Source organism: Armigeres subalbatus, chromosome 2, assembly GCF_024139115.2.
Source record: "Armigeres subalbatus isolate Guangzhou_Male chromosome 2, GZ_Asu_2, whole genome shotgun sequence".
NCBI classification, from domain to species: domain Eukaryota; kingdom Metazoa; phylum Arthropoda; class Insecta; order Diptera; family Culicidae; genus Armigeres; species Armigeres subalbatus.
The window spans coordinates 458,795,105-458,822,324 of record NC_085140.1 but is presented as its reverse complement, the minus strand read 5'-3'; the positions used below and the strand labels follow the sequence as shown (position 1 = coordinate 458,822,324).

General features: G+C 37.2%; 1 protein-coding gene across 1 annotated transcript in view; it reads right to left on the bottom strand.

The window, feature by feature from the left end:
* The window catches only part of LOC134210510 (uncharacterized), a 95,361-nt gene extending 68,367 nt beyond the window's left edge, over positions 1 to 26,994 (bottom strand). Inside the window, exon 1 of the mRNA XM_062686550.1 lies at positions 26,941 to 26,994. Coding sequence (XP_062542534.1) covers positions 26,941 to 26,994 — 54 coding nt within the window. The remainder of the gene's footprint in view (positions 1 to 26,940) is intronic.
* Between the last annotated feature and the right edge of the window lie 226 nt (positions 26,995 to 27,220).

The window sequence follows — 27,220 nt, the reverse complement described above, 5'->3', positions numbered from 1 at the left end:
ATTTCCCGTTGGGACATGGGTATAAACCTCATTTTGAGAAGAGAAATTTTGTCTACCAGCAGCGATGTTTTGCATACGTGTAGGTACATTCGAAAAATTGGAATTTACTGAAGTGCTTGCTACCCGTTGACGAGCGGCAAAATTTGTTTGTGAATTGTGGTGGGTATGAATTGCTCGACCGGTAACTGGTTTCGAAATTTGAGCGTTTGAAAAATTTCTACCGAATCTGGGATCCGATTGGAATTTCCCGTCATCAATTTTGCACGGGAATTCAAAACTTTTTTGCGTGAAGGGCATTCCCAGAAATTGGATTTATGATTACCCCCCAATTTGCACACTTAAATTTATTGGAATCTTCTCCCACAGGACAAGCGTCCTTGGCGGGAGAGGTTCCACCACAAATCATGCATTTAGCATCCATGTGGCAATGTTTGGTTCCGTGACCCCACTTTTGGCACTTACGGCACTGAGTGGGATTTTGAATTTCCCCCAGGCCTGCGGAAATGTTCCCATGTAACACGGACATGGGACATAATACAGGCCTTTTCCAACTTTTTCATATTATTTAGTTCACTTTTGTTAAAATGAACTAAATAAAATTCTTGAGAAATGCCCTTTGGGAAGTACCAGAGTGGGATTTCTTTTTCATCTTAATTACTTGGACTGGTGAAAATCCAAGTAATTCAGAAATTTCAATTTTAATCTCATCCAGTGATTTGTCATCACTGGGCAGACCTTTCAAGACGACTTTGAACAATCGCTCAGTTTTGTCGTCGTATGTGAAGAATTTATGGCGCTTCTCAGTTAAATACTGGAGAAGACGTTTGCGATCGTCAAAGGATCCCGGCAAAACGCGGCAGTCACCCTTCCTAGCTATCTGAAATGAAACCTTGATCCCCGAAGGTTACTCAAGATTTCATTCCGAAAGCCAGAAAACTCGGCAACAGATACCACAATTGGCGGAATCCGTTGTTTCTTCGCATGAATCGAATCACCTGGGCTAGAGGTAGATTCGATTTCCTCAAATTCGTTATTAATCAAATCGAACTGATTGCTCCAGTTCGATGGGAGAAGAAATAATGTCAACGTTAGATTTAGAAGGAATATCTGAAGTCTCCAGCTTCCTTCTATTTTTCCGCGCTTGGGCAGGACGGTCTTGAAACCTTGTTTCTTTGAAGGAAGTGGAGGAATTCAGAGACTCCCCTTCCTCTCTGTTTTATTAATACTCATTGCTGGAGCGTGGAGTCGTGACCTTCTTAGAGGCTTTTTCCCAGAACGGTGTCCCTGCAGGATTACCACCGCTTGTCGGAATTTTACTTCCGCAAACGGGTCCAACGTAAAACGAAGGCACGGGTCCTTGCAAAGATCGTAACGGGATCAGTGGGTAGAAATAGCGCTAAGAAGCACCGTTGAAATTAAAATAGCTTCGGGTAGTATTAAAAACTTCCTTCCGCAAAGAGAAAGAACCGCACAGCACGAAAGCACGATGCGGTCTGATAAACGAGAGCATGATGTGAGCATCTATCCTGGCGAGTTGGCCATCCGCATCCCAGCATAGCAAACTGCGCACAAATAGCTTATTGTTCAATAAAATATTTGTTTTGTTTTTAAATTGAAAATTTCATATAATTCTGTGTTTTAAATTAACTAATTTTAAAAATAAATAAAAGTGACTAAAAAATTCTGTCCAGTGAAAATTAAGAAATACCACACAGTGCAGATCACAGTGCTTTCCAGAGTATGATTTGAGCAAATATTGTGCGTGTCAAATGTCAGCTGGATGGACGGGTTTACCGTAGGTCAATGGAAGGGAATGAGTCTTGTGGGGATCAACCGTTGTAGATTGAACTTGGATAGTGTTCCTTCGTTTCAAATTGCACTGGAAGGCATGTTATCAGCATTAAGAAGCATCCAAAACGTCGGAATAGTGCTTCTTCATATTTACAATTTCTTCTTATACTATCCGAAGCAATACCTTTTCAATGCAAGAGAAATCGAACTATATAAGATTGAGTGAATATTTATTGAAGCAGTTTATCAGCCACAGGGGATTTTTGACGTCACGATCTCACGAAGAATCAACATAATGATGGCAGCAACCAACAGCAGCTCTCCTACTAGCAGCTACACCTAACCAATGGAGTGCATTCTTCAGGACCTGCTATCAGTTGGGGCACGCGGCCCAATGAAAAACCCTACGCTGCCGAAGGACTGATCTATGGTCAGGACAGACGACAGAAAAGTAGGAAGAAATTCAACCGATTGTAGTGACTTTGCTGAGACCACCATCTCCTCTACCGCGGTCACTGCAGGGTGGTGGACAAACGACACACCTATCTGCTTTTATCGTGGCGAATGTTTATAAACCGTTTTTGCCGTGTCGTCGTCGTCGTTCACTTTTGCGCGCTAAACTTCCTCTGGTCGGTCGGGGAACAGCAGAGGCTGTTTTGTTCCACAAAGGTGCCTTTCTTTTGGTGCCTTCCGGAGCAATAAGCGGGGCACTGATAGTGCACATGAAATATTTGAAAATTCTGGCTGGCGTGAACTTTGAGCTCGATGCCGAGAAAGCCGAAGCGGGAGGTGAGTTGGTGAAAGACACGACAACCCATGCTCGGATCAACGGGGGATATCTCGTCGCTGGCTGTTCTTTGGCTGTGGTCGGTTGCTTTCTGCTATCGTCCGAAATATAAATAATATTCTTAATCGATGTCAGCGCAAATACCGAGAAATTAGCTACAGAGTCTATAATGGGTTTTTCGTTACCGAGATATAACGTGTCCGGGGTTAGACAGACTCAGCTGAAGCGCAGTGTGAGAAAGAGCTTTAAATGTTGAGCGACCCACGGCGTTTTGGTGGTATCCAAGCGGTAAATGGCGGATAGGAATATAAAAATTAACTCGTGGTAGAAATCTAAATGCGCAATTGGATTGTTTAAAGAAGATGTTAGCTTTCCAATAAATGGCGGATAGAAATATAAAAATTAACTCGTGGTAGAAATCTAAATGCGCAATTGGATTGTTTAAAGAAGATGTTAGCTTTCCAATAATCGTTTGAATTTCGATTAAATGTTGATGTTGTTTGCATTTCAATTAAAAGTTTTATATTAATACGGATCAGTGTTGTCAGAAGGGCATTCATTGTTAATATGTAACCTGAGGCGTGAGAGGTGACATGTTATTCAGATGACATTTTGAAGGAATTCTATTCTCTAGTTGTAGATTTAATATTTAAAGAAATGTTCTGGACAATAATATAGGACTACTCAAGCGTTATGAGTTCATCAACAATTCTGAAGTAAATTTGGTTCTGAAAATGTGTTTGAGCAAATTACTCAAAGGACATGAATAAACATTTTATAATAATGCTATACAATGATATTTATCGATGATAAATCTTCCGTGTTGATCCGTTCCATTTCATATTGAGTTGTTAACAGCTGTCCTCCGGACAGTGTCCAGCCGTGTTTCGCACAGGTATTGACGCATTTATCTTTGGTTTACTTAGGCATGTAGAGGAAACTTATGCTGCAGATACTTTTCCTCTTGGATCCGCTAGCCAACCAATGGTTCGCATAACCTTCGCAATAGACTCCGTAAGCTGTGTAACCGTTACTTCTCAACGAAAAGCGATATCGAAAATACTAGGTTCCGTGATTTCAAAGCTGATCACATAAATATAGTGGACAAAAATTTAAAAAAAATCTTTGTGGAATTTTCATAAATATTTCTTTATAAGTTTCCCGGATGAACTTCCGAATAGATAACCGAAAAAAAAATGCAAAAGAAATTTAAATGTGAGCTCCCGAATGAATCCATGAAGAAATTTTTAAAATAGAACCTGGAAAGGTTCATAAAAATAGGATTTTCTTACGGAATATCTAAAAGAATTTCTGATTTTTTTAAATTCCTAAAGGAATTTTCGTAGGTCTTCTTACCGGAATTTCACAAGGGGTTTCTGTAGAGATTTCCGAGGAAATACTTGAAAGAATTGTCAAAAAATTTCAATAGGAATTCTTGAACACATTTGTAACCAAATTTTCCCTTAACCCTTTCGGGACGGATGCGTCATTATATTGGCTGGGTATAATCATAGAAGGGAGCTAGGTCCCCACTTTCTTCTGCAAAGTTGTTCATCAGGATGTTGACTTTACAGAGAAGTGTGGCTAAACGCTGAAGACTCAGGTATCCGAAACCGTGGGAAGATTTCGCCTCTGAGAGCATGCGAATAAATATGATCAATTTTCAGGAACACAAGTTGCTCAATGTTCTCCAAAACGTTCTCAAGTTCAGCCCACGCTATCTACCAGGTCACTCAAGGCTTTTACAATGTCCTAATCTGGTTCAATAAGCATATGTGCATCATGTAAACCCAATTTTTCTTGAATATGAGATGTTTAAGGTACTCCAAAACATACTCAAGTTCAGTCCATGGTATCTACCACGTCAACTAAGGCTTTTGTAAAGTCCTAATCGTCCCAATCCGGTTCAATAAACATCTGTGTATCATGAAAAACCCAATTTTCAATAATACGAGTTGTCTGAGGTACTCCAAAACATTCTCGAGTTCAGCCCACGGTATCTAGCAGATCAATCAGTAAATTAATGATTTTGTGTGTGTTACTTCTACGTGAAGTTAAACGATTTACAATGATATGGAAATGCTAATATCATCTTCCAAACTTAGACGTACATGTTCATGATAGAATTAGAGGCGAAAGTATAGAATTAATAGTTCCGTTAGGATACGGCAGGCATGAAGAATGTTTTTATAGAAGTCGATTTGAAAGCGAGCGGAGGGCAATATTTGTGATGGCACATATCACACGACCTTCCTTCTGCCAAGCTCCCGTATGAAGGGGGAGGGAAGAATATCAGTGTGGAAGCCAGTGGAGATTATCAGCTTCCACAATGAGCTTCAGATTTTTTGAAATGTCTCAATTTTCGGTATACACAAGATCCAGTTCAATAAGCATATTATTAAAGAAAAATCTTGAACATGAGATATGCAATGTGAGGGGGGTCCCGTAGCGTTGGCTACACTTTCGCCTTACAAGCGGATGGTCATGGGTTCGATTCCCAGCCCTCCACCCAACCCTTGTCAGCCCATACGGTGGCGTTTGGAAGACGCGCCTTACCGTTACGACTGTCTGATTGCGACTGACAACTTGTTCTTCTCGAAGGCATTCCTCCAACGTTACCCGGATAAATGGCAACTGAACAATCCAACGATCATTGGATACACAGATACAATGGACTCACGATAAGATGGATTGGCAAGGACAACAATAATGATAACGGAAATCTAAAAATAGATTCTATGTGGATTCTGTACAGCAGAATACCACAGTAAATCTCGGCACAGTAGCGGTCAAGTAACACGAAATTCCTAATAAATTAAAGAAAGGAATAAAAAAGAGATATGCAAGGTTTTTCAAAATGAGTTGATATCAATATATCTATCAGAAGCACAATGTCTAAGAAGGTGTTTGTGTCGAGCAATGTCCATTCAAATGTAGCAACAGATTTTTTTTTTGTTGGGGCGTTGTGCTTCTACGAGTTGCCATCGAATTTTTGAACATATACTCATGGAGAATCCTCTGTAGCTTTTGAAATAAATAAATAAAATCCTATCAACTTAATGGACCAGCTGGGATGTTCAATGAAGAACGGATACATTGTTTATGACATGGTAAATCACGTGTTCTGAACTCCAGGACGTTTTGAAGAACCAAAAAAGCCTGTAGTTGCTAGTAAAAGTAATAATACATCGTTCAGTAATTGGTTGATTGAGTAGATCGCATGTTCTGAACTACAGGACGTTTTGGAGAGCCTGAAATAGTTTACCAACTCGATTCATTTATGTATTATGATCACATGGATATTTTTGGACATACATCTCAGCTTAGGATATTTTATGTCTAAAAAAATATTCTCTGATACATAAGAGAATATGTACTTCATAACAGTTTCCCGAAGGTATTCAAAAAGAACTTCCATGGAAATTATAAAGAAATTTCCAAAGGAATTCCCCAAGGAATTACTGGAAAAGTTGCTAATAGAAAATCCCAAGGAATGTCTGAAGGAATTTCCTAAAAAAAATACTAGAGGAATTTCTAAAATAAAACCAACTGGATCAGCTTATTTTAGGAGTTCCTGAAATAATTTCCGAAGAAAATCCCGCTGAAAGAAATTTTAGAATGAATTCTTGAATAAGTTTTAGGAGAAATTCTGAAAGGAATTTTCGAAAGAATTCCTAAAAGAATTTCTTGAGGAATTCCTCAACAGATTTTTATAGAACTTTCCGAAGAAATTCAAAAAGGAATTTCCGAAGGAATCCGTGATAGAATTTCCAGAGAAATTCAGAAAGAAATTTTCGAAACAATGCCTTAAGGAGTTTTCAAAAGATTTTCTAGAGAAATTTCAGAAGGATTTCGTGGGAGAAATTCCTAAGTTATTCCTATAATACCTTATTTGAAGGAATTTCTGACTTCGCTCAAAAAAACTTTTATTTATTTGAAAGATCAAAAAATCTGGAGACGATTCTTAAGCCTAACTAAGTCGACAAATACGCAAATGTTACAAATTTGCGATCATGGCCAGTACATTCGTTTAAGAAAATCATGGATACTAGGAATACTTCGATATATTGTTGCGGGACAATGAGTAAAACTATCCCAAAGTTTAGAGCTGCACCTTGATACAAAATGCGCTTGAGTGCAGGTTGTCAGATCTACAATCATGAATCATTGTGAAACTTGTTTCAAATCAAGCTCAGGTCATCTTTCTCAGTTATCAGATGATTGCAGAAATGTGGCATTCCTTAAGTGACATTCTAGAATTCGAGCTACGTTCAGAAGTTCAGGTTACCTGTTCAGTAACCGCTTTCAAAATGTTTTCGGCATCTATCAAAACTGTTTTGAACAGATCCTTAGATACTTGTCAAGATATGTGTTAGATACTTGTCAAGATATGTATATGTGTCAAGATATGTGTTGTGTGTTCTTCAATTCAGGTCGCCAGCAATACAACTACGAAGAGCAGGGGTGGCATTCTACACCTAGACTCGAAACGAGCAAACCATGCAAACTGTCATACGAAAGGGCTGTCGAAAAGAGATGCGCAATGAGGCCCCAGGTTATTTTTCTCAGTCCGAAGACATCGGATAATTTTTGTGGAAATATTCGGTATGACCCACAGTGGCATCCTGGAATTTGTGATACGATCAGAACATTAGGTCGTAAGGCCTAAGGACTGTATCGAAAATAAGTTATCCACATTATTTTATTTGAATAAAATCGGATGAATTTTAAAAATTTATTAGAATTTATCTAGCAATATATGTTAATTCTGTTCGTTAAGCTTTATGAAAAAATAGAATACTTGCCATATTCCAACATTTATTCAAGCATTTTTCTTCCTGGTCACAAATCGGCATAAAATTGCCTCGTTTTAAAACATGATTACTTTCTGGTCCAAATTCCGGTCACTTGATTTTGATTTTCTTCCTTTTTCCGACAGGTTAGCGAACGTGTAGTTCCCCAAGCTTGTTGACCATGATTTTTTACCTTTGGGGGTGGATAGCGAAACGCTTGGTCAAATTATTCATCTCGATGCCCTTCTTACGGAGCCGTGTGTCCAAAACTCAAATTTCCATATCACTTTCAATTTGAGATACATCGGAAACAACAAATTTTCTGTCATAAGACGAGTTTAAACAATCCCATTGAATTCCACTGCTACTTCAATGGGATTGTTTAAACTCGTCTTATGACAGGTGAAAACATTCCACTAAAAAGCTCAACATAATTTTCTTAACAAATTTTCAACAAAAAAACAAATTCTGATTTGAAACTCAACATATGAATACGTGGAATGCAGGGTAAAACAAACCAATACCTTCATGAGTTTCAGAGTAGCAACACTTTGAAAGTGGATAACTTATTTTCGATATAGTCCTTATGTAGTAACGGTTTCCGAAATTCGCATGGCATCTTTTGAAATTCATTCCAACAGATCCTTAGATAGAATGCTTTGGATAATCTTAGAGTTATTAAAACTTATATCTTATAGACGGAGAAGGGTCTAGCGTGGTGGCTCCAAGGTTAAATGAAAACTCTTCTAATCCCCTTTGATAAAAACTCAAAGGTGCAGTCCAATCGGGTTGTACGCAAAGGTGACGTAGGACTATGTAGCTATACGAAATGGATGATATTTGTCATCATAGTTTATTATTAACATTAATATTTCACTCTTTATATTTATATTTATTTTTTTTTTCTTTATGTTTTATTTTTTTCGATATATTGCCTCTTTTCAAGAGGCTCGGAAGCCTCCTTTCAAGAGGCTCGGAAGCCTCCTTTCAAGAGGCTCGGAAGCCTCGTTTCAAGAGGCTCGGAAGCCTCGTTTCAAGAGGCTCGGAAGCCTCGTTTCAAGAGGCTCGGAAGCCTCGTTTCAAGAGGCTCGGAAGCCTCCTTTCAAAAGGCTCGGAAGCCTCCTTTCAAAAGGCTCGGAAGCCTCCTTTCAAAAGGCTCGGAAGCCTCCTTTCAAGAGGCTCGGAAGCCTCCTTTCAAGAGGCTCGGAAGCCTGAAGCCTCCTTTCAAGAGGCTCGGAAGCCTCCTTTCAAGAGGCTCGGAAGCCTGAAGCCTCCTTTCAAGAGGATCGGAAGCCTCCTTTCAAGAGGCTCGGAAGCCTCCTTTCAAGAGGCTCGGAAGCCTCCTTTCAAGAGGCTCGGAAGCCTCCTTTCAAGAGGCTCGGAAGCCTCCTTTCAAGAGGCTCGGAAGCCTCCTTTAAAGAGGCTCGGAAGCCTCCTTTCAAGAGGCCCGGCGTCTTCATCGATTTGACTGTCGTCGGCAGAAAGTGAATTTTCTGGCAAGAAGATTCTTTGGTTCTGTTTCTGTTGGTCTTTGGTTTTGTTTCTACTAGTCATTGGGAATGAAATCGACTTTTTCGGTCCATCATTTAATACAAAAGAAGGTTGATCTGAGATTAATTTTCTTCAAAGTGCAAAACTTATTCGCTTGGTGACAACTGAAAGTTGCCCTTCGGTAGCAAAATCCCAAGCGTGTGTTGAAGGGAAATGATGCAATAAATTTGTTCGAATGAATGAAATCACTAACATCAACTAAGCTACCACGCCGATGGCACCGAAACAGTTCCTTTTTGCAATCAACCCTTTTTGTTCAGCAAATGCTGGTCTGAGAAGAAACACTTTTATTTCTCCAATGCGCCTTTCCAATAAACTGCAACCAAACGCTTGTCGAAACCTTGCGTTTAAATTTCACTTCGTGCTGTTATTGATTGACGGCCACTCAATGACTTTCCGCTAAGACGTCTCCATTTGATCCCGCGGGATCACAACAGACTCCATAGGGGAGGAGAAGACCACCAGCTGTCATCGAGAGAAAAAGTAGAATCATTGAAATTTCACACGGTGTGGTATAGGAAATGAAGTATATTTTTGTTATAAAACAAAAATTAAGAACGTTTCTCAAAAAAATCTTGGTTTACGGGATTAGAATTTTAAAAGCACACAAAATAGACATGATATCTCGATTTTTATATTTTTTTCGAATAAGCAGTTAATGCTTAAGATTGTTGAATTTCTAACCCCACAAACTAAAAATTGTTTGACAAAAAAATTTCTATAACGTTGTAGAGACATTTTCATTTTCTATATAATGCCATGTCAAATTTCCATGGTTCTACTTTTTCTCTAAACTTTTCCAGGTGGCAGCACTGATGAAGGAATCTCCCCCATTTTTCAAAATCAATCCTTTCACATAAAATGCTGGTACGTTGAGATTAAATGATCTGCAGCAACCGCGCTGCGTCCGCTCTGTGTGAAATCTTGTTCGCACTGAGGATTAGATCCAAACCCGCTAGTTGCTTGATTTTGATGTCTGTGCTTGCGATGCATGTACGTGATTAATTGGTTTACCTATTTCTAAACTTTTTACCAATTATTGATAATAAAGAATTAAGAATCAGTATTTTCGGATAAATACAAAGAAGCTTTGACTCTTCCTTGATCGAATGGTCAAAAAAAAAATGCAAATCCATCGAGAAACGGCTGAAATATTAACGTTGGAAGTCTATCATATTTTCGTGACGGTCTCGGCTTTTCACAATCGCAAAGTGTCCCAATGCCAATATAGAAAAGACAGGCGTATTTCTACGTTAAAAATCCTGGATCTTGAAAATTGGTCGATATATTATAGAGCGTGGACCTCTTGAATTGTTGGGAAGACAGCCATCTCGTTCCGAATTCTCGTTCTCAGTAATGCGCCGACCGATATCCATGACCTCGGACTCACGTAGATTAGTAGGGATTATTCTGACCTTGGATGATAGGTCTCACATAGGCTAAGGATCTTTTGAAAATAATTTTGATACATGTGGAAAACTTTTCGGAGGCCATCACTGCATTCGTCTTACGACCATTACTTCAGAACGTTCCTTCCTATCACTATGAGACATTCTAAATGTCTCCACATAAATCATCTGATATCTGTGGACTGAGTCGAAAGATCTGAACTTGATTTGGAACCCGGCATATGTTTCTCCATGATTGTAGATTTTTGACGACCTGCACTCGAGAACATTTTGGAGGGCCTTCAGTGTATTGAAACGCTTGAAAATCGGAATCGCATATGTTTATAGTTATCTAAGAATCTGCCCGAAACTTATTCTAGGCGTACGACTTGGTAGATTTACCTGTACACCATTAGATTATGAGTCAAACATCGATTTGGTGCACATTCTCCTATTCCATCATGCTTACCTCACAGAAGACGATTCGTAAATTACGTTGCCTTTTCGATCAAGTTTTGACATTCATTCCCCTTGTGGCATATGTTTTCTACAAACACAATGAAATACTCCTTCCCAACATAAAATGCTACGTCATTTATGAATTCCTACAAAGGAAAGTGAAACACCTACACTAGAAGGGATGAAGAGAGCAGCAGCTGCGGAAGCGACAGCAACCACTCGATCATACTACGTTGGACAGAGCACATGGACGACAGCAACAAATTCAACCGAACCCGACGTGGAAATTGGATACGGTGACAACGCCATTGTATGTAATTTGGATGTCGAACCTGTCGAAGGCTGCTCCTGCCTGAACGACGAATATCGTATGTAAGTGCAAATGAACAACCGATCGCCGAATTCTGCCGTTGCTGTTCAAGAGTCCACAGTCCAAAGAACTTGTGTCGAGCGCCGCTTTGCTTGTTCCTTTTTTGTGGTTGGTGCTCCACACGTGCACCTATTCTCGTTATTGCCAGGACGTAGTGTAACAGTAGAAAGCAGATAAGACGAAGTCCTGAGTAATGATTAAAATTTTGTTTGTTGGGAAAAACAAATGATATGCGTTTCTGTCGAATGTTTCCTTTCGCGGAAAAGAATAAATGATGGTTTAATTGATTATTCATCTATTTTTATTGAATTTGCTTTTCCATACTGTGGTGTTAGAAAGATTCCTCTTAGCTGCGGGATCGTGTGCTGAAGACAAGCGTAGATAACTGAGCAGCCCAAGAACAAGGCCGAATAGGGAGCAGCACAGGAGCAGATAGTCCTGTCACTGCGTGGCTATGACTTGACTATACAGACGGATGCCATACTACGCAATACCAAACACAAACGTCATTGATGGTGTATCATTTGTTGCTCTCTTGCGCGTCCTCTGCAATATCATTTTCGTTGCAGGTTGGCGGTCAACGCTTTGTTGATCAAATCGATATAGACCCGATAAAAGGCGGAGCTGGGTTAAAGGGATAAATTAAACGAGGCTTAATTAATACACGATTAATAGCAGGTACGTAATGACTTTTCAATTTGGATACTTCTTGTCATTAATACATTCCGTTTAGTTCCTGAAAGTTCTGTCTGCAATGAAGCGTTCCATTCATTTGCCGTTAAGCGTTGCAGAGCCCGAGTCTTTTTCAATACAGTTTTTCATGGTTCTTATACATTAATATTAGTTTTGAGTAACCGAAAGACTCGCGGTTTGGTCGAGGCTAGTGTAGTAGATAAGATTCACAGATGGTGGATATAGGCGATTTTCAAGGCGATAAGTACAGTTTTGATTTTGATCGTGCCGGCATCTCGGAATTGCCAGCCGAACTTTTTAATTTCGCGAGTAAGCGTCACGACAATTGGCGCAGTGAAAGCTCCCGTGGGTTGAGACATTATTAAAAGAATATGTGTGAGAAGATTTAATTCAGGTAACTATGCTTGGTAAATGACATTTAAAAATAATAAATTTGACAGTGAAGGAGCAAGAGGACTCCCCTTGAAATGAATAAACAGTATTTGCAAGAAGGAAATAGGAACATTTGGATTCCGCTTTGGAGAAGGAGTAATAGTAGTGGATGTTTTGGAAATAGGAACATTTGGATTCCTATTCAAAAAGAATATGAAAGATGGAAGTGGAGCATGACGACTCCCATGTTTTGGAAATAGGAACATTTGGATTCCTATTCGAAAAAGAAAGATGGTCGAGGAGCATGTGGACTCCTATGTTGGAAATAGGAACATTTGGATTCCTATTCAAAAGAATATGAAAGATGGAAGTGGAGCATGAGGACTCCTATGTTTTGGAAATAGGAACATTTGGATTCCTATTCGAAAAAAAAAGGATGATCGAGGAGCATGTGGACTCCTATATTTTGGAAATGGGAACATTTGGATTCCTCTAAAAAAATGAAAGCTGATAGAGTAGTAAGACTTTAGTAGAAATGGAGCGATATGGATAGTACGATAGACGAAAAACATTCAAATTGAATTTAAATTTGATTGGATAGAATGAGAATTGAACTAAGATTGAAATTACATTGGATTTCCATTGGATGAGGTTTGGATTGAGATTGAATATGGATTGGATTTGAATTGGAATTGGATTTAGATTTAATTTGGATAGGATTTAGATTACAATTGGATTTGGATTGGACTTAGATTGGAATTGAATAGCACTTGGAATAGATTATGAACGAATTTTGTTAAAATATGATTTGGATTGGATTTGGATTGAATTCAGATTATATTTGGATTGCATTTAGATTTGAATCAGAATTGGATTCGGATTAGATTTGGATTGGATTTGATTTGGATTGGATTCGGATTAGATTTGAATTGAATTGAATTTGGATCCTGCTTAAATTGGATTGCGATTGTTTTTGAATTTGACTTGGATGAAATTGGGATTTTACTTAGATTGAATTTTAATTGTATTTGAATTGAATTTGAATAAGATTTGGATTGGATTTGGATTTTACTTAGATTGTAATTTGATTATTATTTTTTAATTTTAGATATTATTTTTGGATTAAATTGGATTTCCATTGGATGTGGTTTGGATTGAGATTGAATATGGATTGGATTTGGATTGGAATTGGATTTAGATTGAATATAGATCAGATTTAGATTGCAATTAGATTTGGATTGGACTTAGATTGGAATTGGATTGCATTTGGAATAGATTATGAACGAATTTTGTTAAATTATGATTTGGATTGAATTCAGATTAGATTTGGGTTGAATTTGATTTGGATTGGATTCGGATTAGATTTGGATTGGATTTGATTTGAATTGAATTTGGATCCTACTTAAATTGGATTTCAATTGTATTTGGATTGGACTTGGATTAGATTTGAATTTTACGTAGATTGAATTTTGATTGCATTTGAATTGGATTTGAATAGGATTTGGATTGGATTTGAAGTATATTTGGATTGAAATTGGATTTTACTTAGATTGTATTTTGATTATATTCTGATTGGAATTGAATTAGATTTCTATTTGATTAAGATTGGGTTTGCATTGAACTTGGATTTGAATTGGATACGTATTAGATTAAATTTGGATTGGATTTCGATTGGAATTGAAACAAATTTAGAATGGATTTCGATTGGATTTGTATTGGATATGGATTAGAGTGGATTAGGATTGTTTTGGATTGAATGTGGATTAGATTTGAATTGGATTTTGATTGGATTTGGGTTGGAATTGGAATTTGATTGAATTTGGATTGGATTCTGGATGGATTAGTGAAGAACTAGTTTCCTAATTAAAATTCACTCTAATAAAGAAAAAAAAAATCTGGATGGATTTGGCATGGATGTGGATTGAATTTAGATCTGAATTAGATTTGGATTGGATTTTGATTGTATTGAGATTAGATTGGAATTTGGATTAGATTGGATTTTGATTGGATTTCAGGATTTTTCTTGAAACATGAACATGGTGTGCAATTAGATTTCGTTTAATTATCTAATATTCGTATGTTATGATCATAATTGGTATAAATTGGAAACCTAAGTATGGAAAGCTTGTGGCAGTAAAACTAAGTAAGGAGTGGAGGTGACGGGTATTGTAGTAGATAAGATTCACAGATGGAATTGAATACAAAATATGTAAAATGACTTTTATCAGTGCACACACATTCATCATTATTAACGAGCTAGGAAAATCATATATGAACAGCCCCTAAGTTGATGATAGGTGAAGCAGTAGATGACTTCAAAAAAAGGTCCGATCGCACGCTATTTACCTCGCTGGATTATGCGTTTTGTGTGGGTGAGAGTGAACAGGCAACAACTGCGTGTATGGGGGAAAAAGGAAGAGTTAAATGAACGCTCCTGGAAATGGTCTTTGAGTTGGTCGAGTGAAGGGGACAAATGAATACGAATGATGTTATGCGAGAGAAAAAGACCATTCAGCTTTAACAACCGAAGACGGTATTGATGTTTCCGCAAAGGAACTCATGCAGGCATTCTATAGGCGATTTTCAAGGCGATAAGTACAGTTTTGATTTTGATCGTGCCGGCATCTCGGAATTGCCAGCCGAACTTTTTAATTTCGCGAGTAAGCGACACGACAGCTAGGTTTTTTTTTTAATGTCAGTAGTAATCAGTAATAACATAATTTTCACCAGAAATGATATAGTCAGTCTGGAAATTAATTGTAAAATCTATCTAGGTGCAATGGAATACTATAGAAATAATTAAGTATAACTAAAATCTTTGCGGAATCCTTGTAATGCTTCCGAATGACAAATAGTGCCCTGGCCAGAAATCTTTAAGAGTAATGTTTTATTACGACGGCAAGTATTACAGCCTTTAGTACACAGTTTCGCAGCTCGGCAAAAATCCGGACAGCCGTGCGCCAACGAAATAAAAAACCGATAGGGTCAGTGTACCAATTGTCGCCATACATAAGAACAACTATTTTTTTTTAAAAATAAGTAAAAGGCATGTGGATGGACTTTATATATCAAGCGAAAGGTTTTACTTCCTGCTCCTTAGAACAGCTGTGAAAACCACAATAAACTTTGCTATTATCCTCAAAATTGATTAATCCATAATAGGAACGCATGCACCAGTTGTGGCACTATTCTTAATTTTGGTTCCTTATTTGGCAAATCCCATTGTTTTCTTATGGGACTGGCCAAATTGGGACCACTAGTGCGACAACTGGTGCAAAGGAAGTTGAAAATTAAGCAAAATCAATTTTTACAATTATGCTTTGCTTGTTTTGGAGGAAATCAAAGGTGTTATCGTGTCATATGAATATGCTTTATCGATACCCGACTAGTTAGGCATAACAAAATTTTATCACAATTATATCAATATGAGTTACAAATAACAAAACTTGCAATAATTTTGTTATAAATTCTCTGCCAAAGATGAAGGAAATAAAATTTCATGATCGTCATAACATGATTATAACATAATGTGTTATGTTTATTTCTACAGAAAAAAAAATGCCTACATTTTTGGTAGATAGGTATTGGAAAAAAATAAGGTACCACCTACAGTATAACTTGAATCTACATTCAAAATTGAACCAGCTGTACAAAGTTAATTGCCTATATTATGATAAATACATATTTTTTTCAAGAACATAATTTGTAATAGTATAAGCTATTTTCATCACTTTTTATGTAACACAACGAGTTATATTTTTGTTCAATCAATAACATATTTAGTAATATTTTTGTTCAAAGTAGAAGAGATTTTGTTACAATTTTTGTTATTTTAACTACTAATGGTACATGTTTTATAACAACCGCTGTTAAAAAAACTGCTGTAACTGAATAACAATGTCTGATATAAATCTGTTACTATCTACTGGTCGGGTATGAACTTGGTTTGCGGTGATTTGATTGGTCATTTGGCATATAAAGGACTAGTGCTACAACTGGTGCTATAGACACAACTGGTACACCTAGCCTATTCCTGCCAAAGCTGATTTTCGGTAAATTATTTGCTTATTTTCAGCAATTTTGTCGGCACGGCTCTGCGAATCTCGGTAAAAGTTTGACATTTTGCTGAGATCCCAGTAAAAAAAGTTAAGTGTGTATGTTGTTGCTTTCTCTCACAACTGTTCAGAGTTTTAAAATAGAATTTCCCAATTGATTGACTCTTTTATTTTCAAACAATCGTTCGAATATTATCGTGTAATGTGAATCAATGGTACTTTAATTGTAGACACTGTATTATTTATAAGTGGCTCAAAGTTAAAGGGTTCTTGAACTGCATCGCAGATACCCTATAGTGGGTTATTCCAAGCGTCCAGAGGAGTAAAACACAAGTCATTCTATTTCCTATGGATGACATTGTCGGTTTCGTATGCGGTATGAAAGAAAGGGGACCGATACATCACCCACAGTAATGGAGTGAAGGTGTCGTCTCATGATAGTGTCAGAAATCTTTGCGTTGGACGTCGTATGGCAAGCATAACTAAAGAAGAACGGTAAGAATTGAAAACAGAAAGAGTACGGAGGAGTGCGCCTAAGAATACGAACAACCCTCACGGAATGGGCGCAGGTATAGGAAAATAATAATTATAATTATCAATTTGATGGAATGACATTTGATTAAATGTTGCTCAGATACAAAACAAAATTCATTTTATGCTTCTCTGCATTCGCTTCTCCCGGCAAAGATGCTTTGCTCTGTGCTCGGTCTCCGAAGGTACATGTGAAATGGAAAATAAACGAGCAGATTAAGCAGACTCGCGGGTTGGGCAGTGTGTTATCTTTTTTTCCTTCTCTCGTGGCTTGATTCATTTGTTTCATCACTCATGGGATTAAAAGGTTTTTGGCTTTCTACAAATAACAGCATAGCCGATGACCCGAAAAGAGATTCCAAGAAGAAGGTTCTGCAAGAAGCATGTCCTACTCTACTAGTGCATTCATTTCTGCTTCGAAGCATCACACCACAGCTGACTTTTTAAAAATTTATATGTTCGGCTTTTGTATAATTCTTGAATACATATAATGATAACGATAAAAAATTTCTAATGTGCTTTTTTCTAAATGTAATTTTGAGGTAAATGTAATTTCTAAATAAAATTTAAAAATAAATCAAAACAGTATTCGATAAAGACTTAGTTAATTTAGAACCAAATTAAGCTCTTTTAGTGGAATGTCTTCATGACGTCTTGTGACAGACTCAGTTAATTATCGAAAATCGTTGAACATATGTTCAAAGCTTTGCAAAAATATTCAAGAATAAGTCTTGACCATCCTATTCATCATTCTATTACACCAGTAATCCACAAATTCATGTTGGTCATATGAAGGAAAGCATTTTCGAATCCATGAGTTCGTTCACATCCTAGAGCAGACGATCTTCCACGATCGGTTCGACGACTGTGAAGCATCTTTCAACTCACCTAGGCAGGAGGAGAGTTTTTTTTTGTTGCCTTGGACAAAACTGCACGGAAGGTGAAGCATGGCTAAGCGTTGCCATACGCAATGGACATAGAGGGCAAACGACCGTCCGTTGGCAGCTCTAAGAAACTAGAGGCGATTAAATCAGGCAGAAAAACAGCGCGAAATTGAGGTCACCTTTGGTCTCCTCCGGGGGTTTACTTCCATAATAGCAACTCTACAACAATAATAATAATAAAAACAACAACAACAAAACCCAGGAAAGTGTGGGGACAGGGAAACATTCCTCAATTACCGCAACTCCATAAGCACAATAAACTCGCATAGCAACCGCACACAGCAGGAGAGGCGATTATCGCAAAGTCTTTGTTTTTTGAAATCAGTACGTTTTTTTTTCTCGTTCAGGTGGAAGTAACTAGTTAGAGGTGGGGGAATGTTGCTGGAAACGGCGCGCAACCGAGGATATCTGGCCGGTATGTGCCGCGCTGGAGGATGCCAAACAGCCACGGAGAAACGGATGGCATTTTGTGCAGATATATCGATCAATACATGTGTAATATTCTTGTTTGTTTTCGGTTGTGCATTTCCTGTTAGTTGTTGGCTCTAGCATCGTATTTGACATGGCTTAGAACTTTTTTTTGTGCATTACACTCTTGACAATACCTATTTTGTATTCATATTGATACCTTTTATTTGAATAAACTTAAGAATACGAGCAATGAAAGATTGGTTCTTGTGTGGGTTCATGTTTGGGGTAAAATTATTGGTGGTCAAAAATGCTTTCAATGTTAGCTTTTTAGTTTTTTCACATGTTTCTGTATTCAATATCTAAAATTCTTCCGAAATTTCCTAAGACATGTGTAGGAATTTCTCATGGAAATTTCCTCAAAAAATTTGGGAGAATATTCCTTCTGATGATTTTTTTAAAACATGAAATAAATTCGAAGAAATTTCCATTGGAAACTTGGTGGAATTTCTCTTGGGAACTTGAAGGAATATTCCCTACGAGTTTGGATGAATTTCCTTTAGAAATTCGAAGAAATTAAACATCACAATTCGGTAAAAGTTTCGTCATGGGCATCAGGAGAATTTTTCTTTAAAAATTTGGATACATTTCGAAAATTATTTGAAATTTGGAGAAGTTTCTTTTAGAGAATACGGAGGAATTTCATTTGGGAATTCGAAGAAATTTCCCAATGAGATCCTTAAGGACAAGTCTCCCGGAATCCAAAACTAAATTCACTCGTTTATTCAAGGGCACACCACTCCATACAGAAACAATGTACAACTGTCATTTTTATTATTTCGCACGTGAAGAAATTTCTTTTTTGAAAATTGTCTGAAACTCCTCCGAAATTTCTTTGGAAGTTCGAAGGAAACTTCAAGTAACTTCTCTTAATAATTTGGAGGAATTTGCTCCAGGAAAGTCGGAAGAATTCTCTTCTGGTAATTAGAAGAAACTCTTCTGGAATTCCTTCAAAAACATGGAAAAACTTCCTTTGGAAATTTGGTGAAATTTCCCTTCGTAGGGATTCAAATATGACGTCTTCTAGTTTTTAAGATTTCTAGACCCATCCTTCCCTCGTTGTCACGCTTTTTTGTATACCTAGTATATATACTATTACCACTAATCACAGGTTTTTAGTTTTAAACGACCCCTTTGGGAAATTATCTTAATTTTCTTTTTGAAAATCTGGAGTTTCCTTTTGTACAAATATATATTCATAAATTTACTTACGAGCACAGTTAAAAAAAAATCACGCGTACTATTTGCGAAACACGAAAAAAGACGCACTTATTAGTTTTTTTTTCGACGGACAAAACCGGACCGCACTTGCTATGCATACTGGACGATGAAATACGCACTGATTAGTTTTAATTTTGACCACACATAACAGAACAAAACCGGACCGCGCGAATCGTCTGCATACTGTGCAGAAACAGTAAATTTAATCGACCGCACAAATTAGAACATCGAATTGCGAATCAGCATATTGAGCAGAAAACAATGAAACACGCACTAGTTTATCTTCATTTTGACCTAATAAAACAGAACAAACTCAGACCGCGCACCTGGATATTTTATGTGGAAATGCAGACGCTTTGGTCGTTAAAATTGATAGGCAAACCAGAGGAAAACTCTTCCATTTTTTTTACGATTTTTTAGATTGGAATGAAAAATCTACTTCATTGTAAAAGACTCTGTTCAAAACAAGAGTTTAATCTACGGCTTTCTAACTTATAAAATACAAAATCACCGTCTTCGACCCGAGGTCGCACAGACTGAATACTCAGCACCTAAAATTTGACAATGGATGAGCAGCACCTTCGCACAACTCCCAGTGGACCAGTGGAGAATGCACGCTCCACAGTTCGCAAATACGCTTAGACGACTGACGTCGCTAAACGCACGGCCACGAAGTCCACAACTTTTTCAGGTCTGTTCATAACCACGTCTTCATTTCTTGTGTTTGCTGCGACTCCGTACAAGTCGTGCCAAGAACTACTGAAGTCGAAATATACACTGAGTGAAATAAAAATAGCACCACCATGTTTTTTTACTAATATTTTCTTAAATTATGAACAGATGATGGTAATTTCAGTTTAGAATATAAGTAAATTCAGATTCGCAACTTTTCAGTACATTACATTGATATTAAGGCGGATCATTTATATTTAAGCTAAAAAAAATAATAAAAAAAGGTGCAAAATAGAAATAGCACCACGGAGACGAGCCAGCCTCGGGCTGAAAGTCTCCTTAATAAAGACACACAAAAAAAAAAAAAGAAATAGCACCACTTCAGTTTTTCATCAATGTTTGGTAATATTTAAGCAAAAACCTTTTTAAAATTCATGATAAAATACTTTTTGATGACAGTCGGAGTCATTATCTAGAATTACTTCAAAAAATATTAGTATAAAACATGGTGGTGCTATTTCTATTTCGCTAAGTGTAGATACGTATAAAGGTTGAAAATAGTGGAACCAAATGGAATAGTAAAGATTGTACTTGAAAAAAATCATCACTTTCTTTTTCTTTTCACACCGTGAACGCAAGGAAAGCGAGGTATTAAGGTACACTGGGGGAAGTGGGGGGCCCTCCTTAGCCGTGCGGTAAGACGCTCGGCTACAAAGCAAGACCATGTTGAGGGTGGCTGGGTTAAATTCCCGATGCGGTCTAGGCAATTTTCGGATTGGAAATTGTCTCGACTTCCCTGGGCATAAAAGTATCATCGTGTTAGCCTCATGATATACGAATGCAAAAATGGTAACCTGGCTTAGAAACCTCGCAGTTAATAACTGTGGAAGTGCTTAATGAACACTAAGCTGCGAGGCGGCTCTGTCCCAGTGTGGGGATGTAATGCCAATAAGAAGAAGAAGAAGAAGGGGGAAGTGGAAAAAGGGGGTAAGTGTAAAAATCGACTCGAAAAATTGGAATTGTACATACTTTACAGTTTTTACCACATCATAACATTATGCAAGAATATACTTTGATGCTCACACTAATACTATGTTGAAATTTGTATAATACATACACTAACACGGTTAACGCTAGAACTGTAGATTTAGGTTTCGCGAAAAGTTGATTTTTGCATTCATAAAATCAATTCTTATTTGCACCAATTGTTCTTTTTTCAAGTGAATTTATATCCCAGGTGACCATTATAATACAATTAAACTAATCCCATTCAATTGGCAGTGGTTTGTACCAAGAAAGCAATTAATTCAAAGATTTTACACTTACCCCAGGTATCAAACACTGCGGGGGAAGTGGATAATGTTCTAATTACTCATTTTTTTTCTTCCCTCCAGGGTTTATTTCGATAGCTGTGAATCTTAATATGTTCCTTCTTTGTTCTCATTGCGATTCCAGTGGTGATTGGACTCATATAAATGAGAAAATGATTAATCCACCTATCGGTATTGATGCCTTTCACATGTGTTTCACATGAAAAAAATGTATAAGAAAGTTAAAAATAGCACTGATAGGTAAATATATATATATATATAATAGCCCTGTTTGTCTGTCCGGTGACTAGCCAACGAGACGCAGCACGCGGGGAAATTCTCACAAAAAATAAAATATTTGACACTTTTTTTTTCTTTTTCACTATCAGATGCAGAAAACAAAACCAGTGACAACCTTAGACAACCAGAAACAGCATTTGATGAACAAAATCACAGACAACAGACGTAAAAAAATTTAATTCCTTGAAAAAAATAAAACACTTGCCATGGGCGCTACTGCGTCCACAAATAAACTAGTATTGTATAATTCACATTAGTTTTTTTTCATAACGTTGAATACAATTTTTTTGCTAACATATTGGTTAAGGACAAGTGCTTAGAAATAGCTGATAATTTTGTGCGTGCTTTGCGCACACACATACATACAAATACGCACATACAGACATCATCTTAATTCGTTAAACTAATTTGATTAGTTTATAACCCTGTAAGTCCCATTTTTCCTTTAAAAAGTTCATCTTTGGGGCGAACATATAAATTTTACGTAAACTTAGTGTTCGAAAAGGCAAAACCAGCGCCCTCCCCTAGCTATTACGAGAATTCCTTGAGGATCTATTCCGTTAAAGTAATGAAATTATTCCACAAAAGATACTCAGAGCAATTATCGTATTGATTTTAGTTATATGTAACTACTCATCACTATTGAAGGTCTAGGTAGCATGGGTTTTCCACTTACCCCATCCCACTGGGTTAAGTGGAAAAACAACTCCTAATTTTGAAATCTATGTCCATAAATTTCAAGCGACCAAAATGGTATGAATTACCGCACAGTTGGTGCAAAATTGACTGTTTTTGATAGCCCATTTTGATTGAATGCATTTAGATCATTTAAACTGGTTTTACACTAATTCAAACATGCACTATCGATTTTTCCTTTTCCACTTCCCCCAGTGTACCTTACTTCAAGCGCAATCCGAATTATTCAAAGGTCAATTCTTCCATCAGGTTCGTCCAGCAATGAAGCGAGCCGGACTTATGTTTTAACGGTGAGAATGGTGCCTTTCCGAACCAATAAACGGAACATTGGGGTCTGAATTCCGCGCCAGGAAGCTGTATCACGAGTGGTTTGTGCAGCCGAAATGCATGACGACGAGACGTACATTAATGTGGACGCCAAGCCCGACCTCGATTTTTCATCGCTAATTTCCGGCTGGATGCCCCGTAGAAGTTCCGGAAGAAGAACAAATTTATGGGCACAAGCCGTACATAAAACCGGCACCATCCACGGCCAAATATATAAAGAAAAATGTCTCCAGAAGAGCTTGCCGCTCTTCTTTGGTCCCACGAAGTTGACACTCTGTTTCGGCCAGGTTTGACATCGTGCTATTACGTGAAATCGGCGATAAAGATCAACTAATAGACGTGCGAATGCTTGACTTGGCCTTCTTCAACAATAGCCACCCAACCGGTGATTGTTAGATTTTCTAACAATTGTGTATAAGAACCTACTAAAATCTGTATAAGATCTGGAGATTTGCGGAAATGCTAGATTCTACTTATACAAATATTGTATAAGACCTTACAATTTTGCAAGCTTTCCTTTCAATAGTTTGTGAGCTTACATTTTTTGTATAAGAAGTTCGGTTAGGATCAGAAATTCAGAAAATTTATTTCTTTGCTTAAAAATTTTGTGACTGGTATTTGGAGGATAACTATTACAGAATGATCTCATTCCATTACATCATTCTCCCAAAGGGGGAAGGTGTAGCATACTACGTCAACATAAAAATCAGTAACCATGTCATCTGTAAAACATCATCATAAATAGAGCACTTCATAACATCTTACTAGAAACATGTAACATTCCCATAGCTTTTCAATCATCAGAATTCTCAGGCCATCTCACGGTCATAAAAACTTACTTGACATTTTCACAACGACAGAAAGCAAAACCAAATGCAAACACTTGAAAACTAATTATTGCTAACCTTTTCCAAATTTCAACCGAGACGATGACCCATATCATCGACACCTTACGATTGTCTTCTCTTTGCCTACGACGATTTTTTCATGAATGTTTTTTTTAGACTATTCCTTGTAACCAAAAAGGTTTACAAATAAAATCAATCTTAACCCAATTTTCAAGTCTTACAGTTGATTGGAAGATTTTTTTTTAACACAGTAAAGTTCAATCTAGCTATTTTAAATATAGTAAAATTTCCACCAATGTGATTATGATGCTGTCTTTCAGGAACAACGTGTGCTGAACTGGTAGAATATTTTCCAGAGCACTAATGTTAACAAGCGATATTAGCAGAGACACGTCCACTTCGGTCAAATATCCAATCAATCAAGGTGGAATGCTGAGCTGCGACAATGTCCTTTGTAAGGAATATAACAGTCTTCCTTCCGTGAGTATATTGCCTGAATCCAAGATGAAGTTACAGTGGATCCGTCGTCTTTTGGTGGATTTTTAAAGATAGAAAAGGTGCAGAATCGATACCGTTGGAAATAAGCTTCGGCGACAAAGCGAGTCATGACCAAAGCCTCTATCGAGCTGTTTGCCAACTTTTTCAAATCCGTCTACAACGGCAACTCTGCGCCACATTATCCGGAACTTTGAAATTCATTACCATCATGCTATATTCGTTTTCCACGTCCAGCTTTCACTATAGTAGACATCACCAGTGCACTAAACTCTATAAATCCATCCAAAGGCCCTGGATCTGATAAATTACCTCCCGCTTTTATTTGCCGATGTTCAGAGGACCTCGGTAAACTGACAACACACGAAAGGTTGAAAATTATCGCTCCCTCTCTATCCTTTGCTGTCTGGCTAAAACGCTGGAATTTTTGATTCATTATAAACTCGGATTATCAGCATTATCGGATCTTGGTCCACTAGTTTTTATACTTTTCGTCAACGATTTGTGCCTCTGAATTAGTTCACAACGGATTATGTATGCTGATGATTTGTACCGCATAATAAATTCAGTGATGAACTTATACAAATTATAAAAAATCACGTTAATAAAGATTAAAATAAAAAGCATAATAAATTCATTGGTCATATAGACCGTTCCGATAATAATAAATACACTTTGTTTATTTAAGAATTCCAATTTTTTAAAGTAATCTACTATTTTATGGTTACATATGGCCCAAAATTTTATTTACTTTCATATAGCATCGAGTATTCGAGAATGTTTCGAATATTTATCAGTTTCTATGAATTTTTACTTCCCATTGTTTTGAGGATTTTGCACAACATGTTTTTCAGCTATTACTCAAAATTTTTCATAAATATTTTTACTCACTCCATACGATCTGTTTTGGTACTCATTTAACAAGCATTATGGATTTTGAAAATTTAATAATTGCAATCGTACGAGAATTAGAACAATTTTAAATTAACAGCGACTATCCTCAAAACAAATTAAAAATTATTTCGAGTTCTCGTTTTTACCTTTAAGAGCAATGTGGTCTGTGTCATTAGTGTCCAGATCAAACCCGTACCTGAAAATCGTGTGATTCTAAAGCCTAAATAATTTTTGAGGTTTTTCGAAATTTGCAGGTCATTGAAATCATTTTTCAACCAGATCTCGTCGTCAGTGCGACAAGACAGACATTTCTTAGCTGTATTGAAAATTATATTGATTTAACAGTTATACGTTATTTTTCTAGGTAATTTACCAAAAAAACACGTTCCAAAAATAACTCATTTTGTGCAAAAACAAAATTTTGGTCGAAAATCAAACCTTTATATTTTTTTTTAATTTTCAGCAAAAAATGTAATCTATAAGAGGAATCGACATTTTCATGAAATATCAAGCGCCATTCCAATTGCCGACTATTTCTTAGTGTATTTGATGCTGGGTCATTAGGCCGAATGGTCAGAATAAGAAAGATGGAAGATGGAAGAAGGAAGATGGAAGAAGGAAGATGGAAAAAGCGAGAAGGGAGAAGGGAGAAGGAAGGGGAAAGAAGGAAGAAGGAAAAAGGAAGAAAGAAAAAGGAAGAAGAAAAAAGGAAGAAAGAAAAAGGAAGAAGGAAAATAGAAGAAAGAAAAAGGAAGAAGGAAAAAGGAAGAAGGAGGAAGGAAGAAGGAAGAAGTAAGAAGGAGAAAGGAAGAAGGAAGAAGAAAAAAGGAGAAAGGAAGAAGAAAGAAGAAAAAAGGAAAAAGGACGAAGGAAGAAGGAAGAAGGAAGAAGGAAGAAGGAAGAAGGAAGAAGGAAGAAGGAAGAAGGAAGAAGGAAGAAGGAAGAAGGAAGAAGGAACAAGGAACAAGGAACAAGGAACAAGGAACAAGGAAGAAGGAAAAAGGAAAAACGAAGAAGGAAGAGGGAAGAAGTAAGAAGGAAGAATGAAAAAGGAAGAAGGAAGAAAGAAGGAGGAAAGAAGGAAAAAGGAAAGAAGGAAAAAGGAAAGAAGGAAAAAGGAAAGAAGGAAGAAGGAAAAAGGAAGAACGAAGAAGGATGAACGAAGAAGGAAGAACGAAGAAGGAAGGTGCAAGATAGGACACTGAAGAAGGGGTAAGGTGCAGAAAGAACGTTTCATTTTTCACTTCTTGCTTCTTTATACTAATTCGGCCTAATGACCATTCGGCCTAATGACCATTCGGTCTAATGGCCTTCGGCCTAATGGCCTGACACCGTGTATTTATAATTATCGGAACGGTCTATATATGTGAAAATTATAAAGAAATCGATTGTTTCACTACTGAGAACCGAACGGGAAAACTCGATAATTTTTCAAGGAAAATGACCACTTATTATATTGTCCAGCAGTGTAGCAAGACCATTCTGAAGGTGTCTGGGATCCCGAGCAGAAGAATATAACTCAATAATACCTAATGCTATTATTGGTTCTCTACACTATTATGGACGTGTATAAGATGTGAAATAACAAAATATAATATAAAAACTAATATGCAAAATATTCCAGGCTTACTATATTTTGTTATTACAATATCAAGGGCATAACAAAATTATTTTTATATTAAAATGTTATGCCCAAAGTATTTTGGATATAAATTTTTCCCTTGTCATAAGACGAGTTAGTACAATCCCATTGAATTCCACCACTTAATTGTATCTTGACAGATACGTATTTCGACCTCAAATGTAAGGCCGTCTTCAGTGTCTCGTACTTGACTCGACTCGATATGTGAATCGTAGTTTAAACTTTTGTAACTATATTTTGCTATCTCCACCATTGCAGTGAGAAGGTTTAGTAGGATTCACGCTGAATGGCTCGAGAATGTGTGTAATACACAAAACGTGCAGTTTTAGTTACTTGAGGCATTTCCGTTCGGTTCGGTTCGGTTGCGCTGCATTGATTGTGTTTCATCTCTCTACGAGCTGGTTAGTAGAGCAACGTGGGGCGAATATTCAACATCGATGGATAGAATCGATAAAAAGGGTCATAAGAAAAGAATTGACATTGTCCAACAATGACAGGGGCTAAAATCCTAATTTAAATGGGACTTTCTCCATTTTTTTGTATACGATGAATATGTTCGTTATCGTTAGAATTCTGTCGCTTCACAATGACGACAAATGAGACAATGCCATGA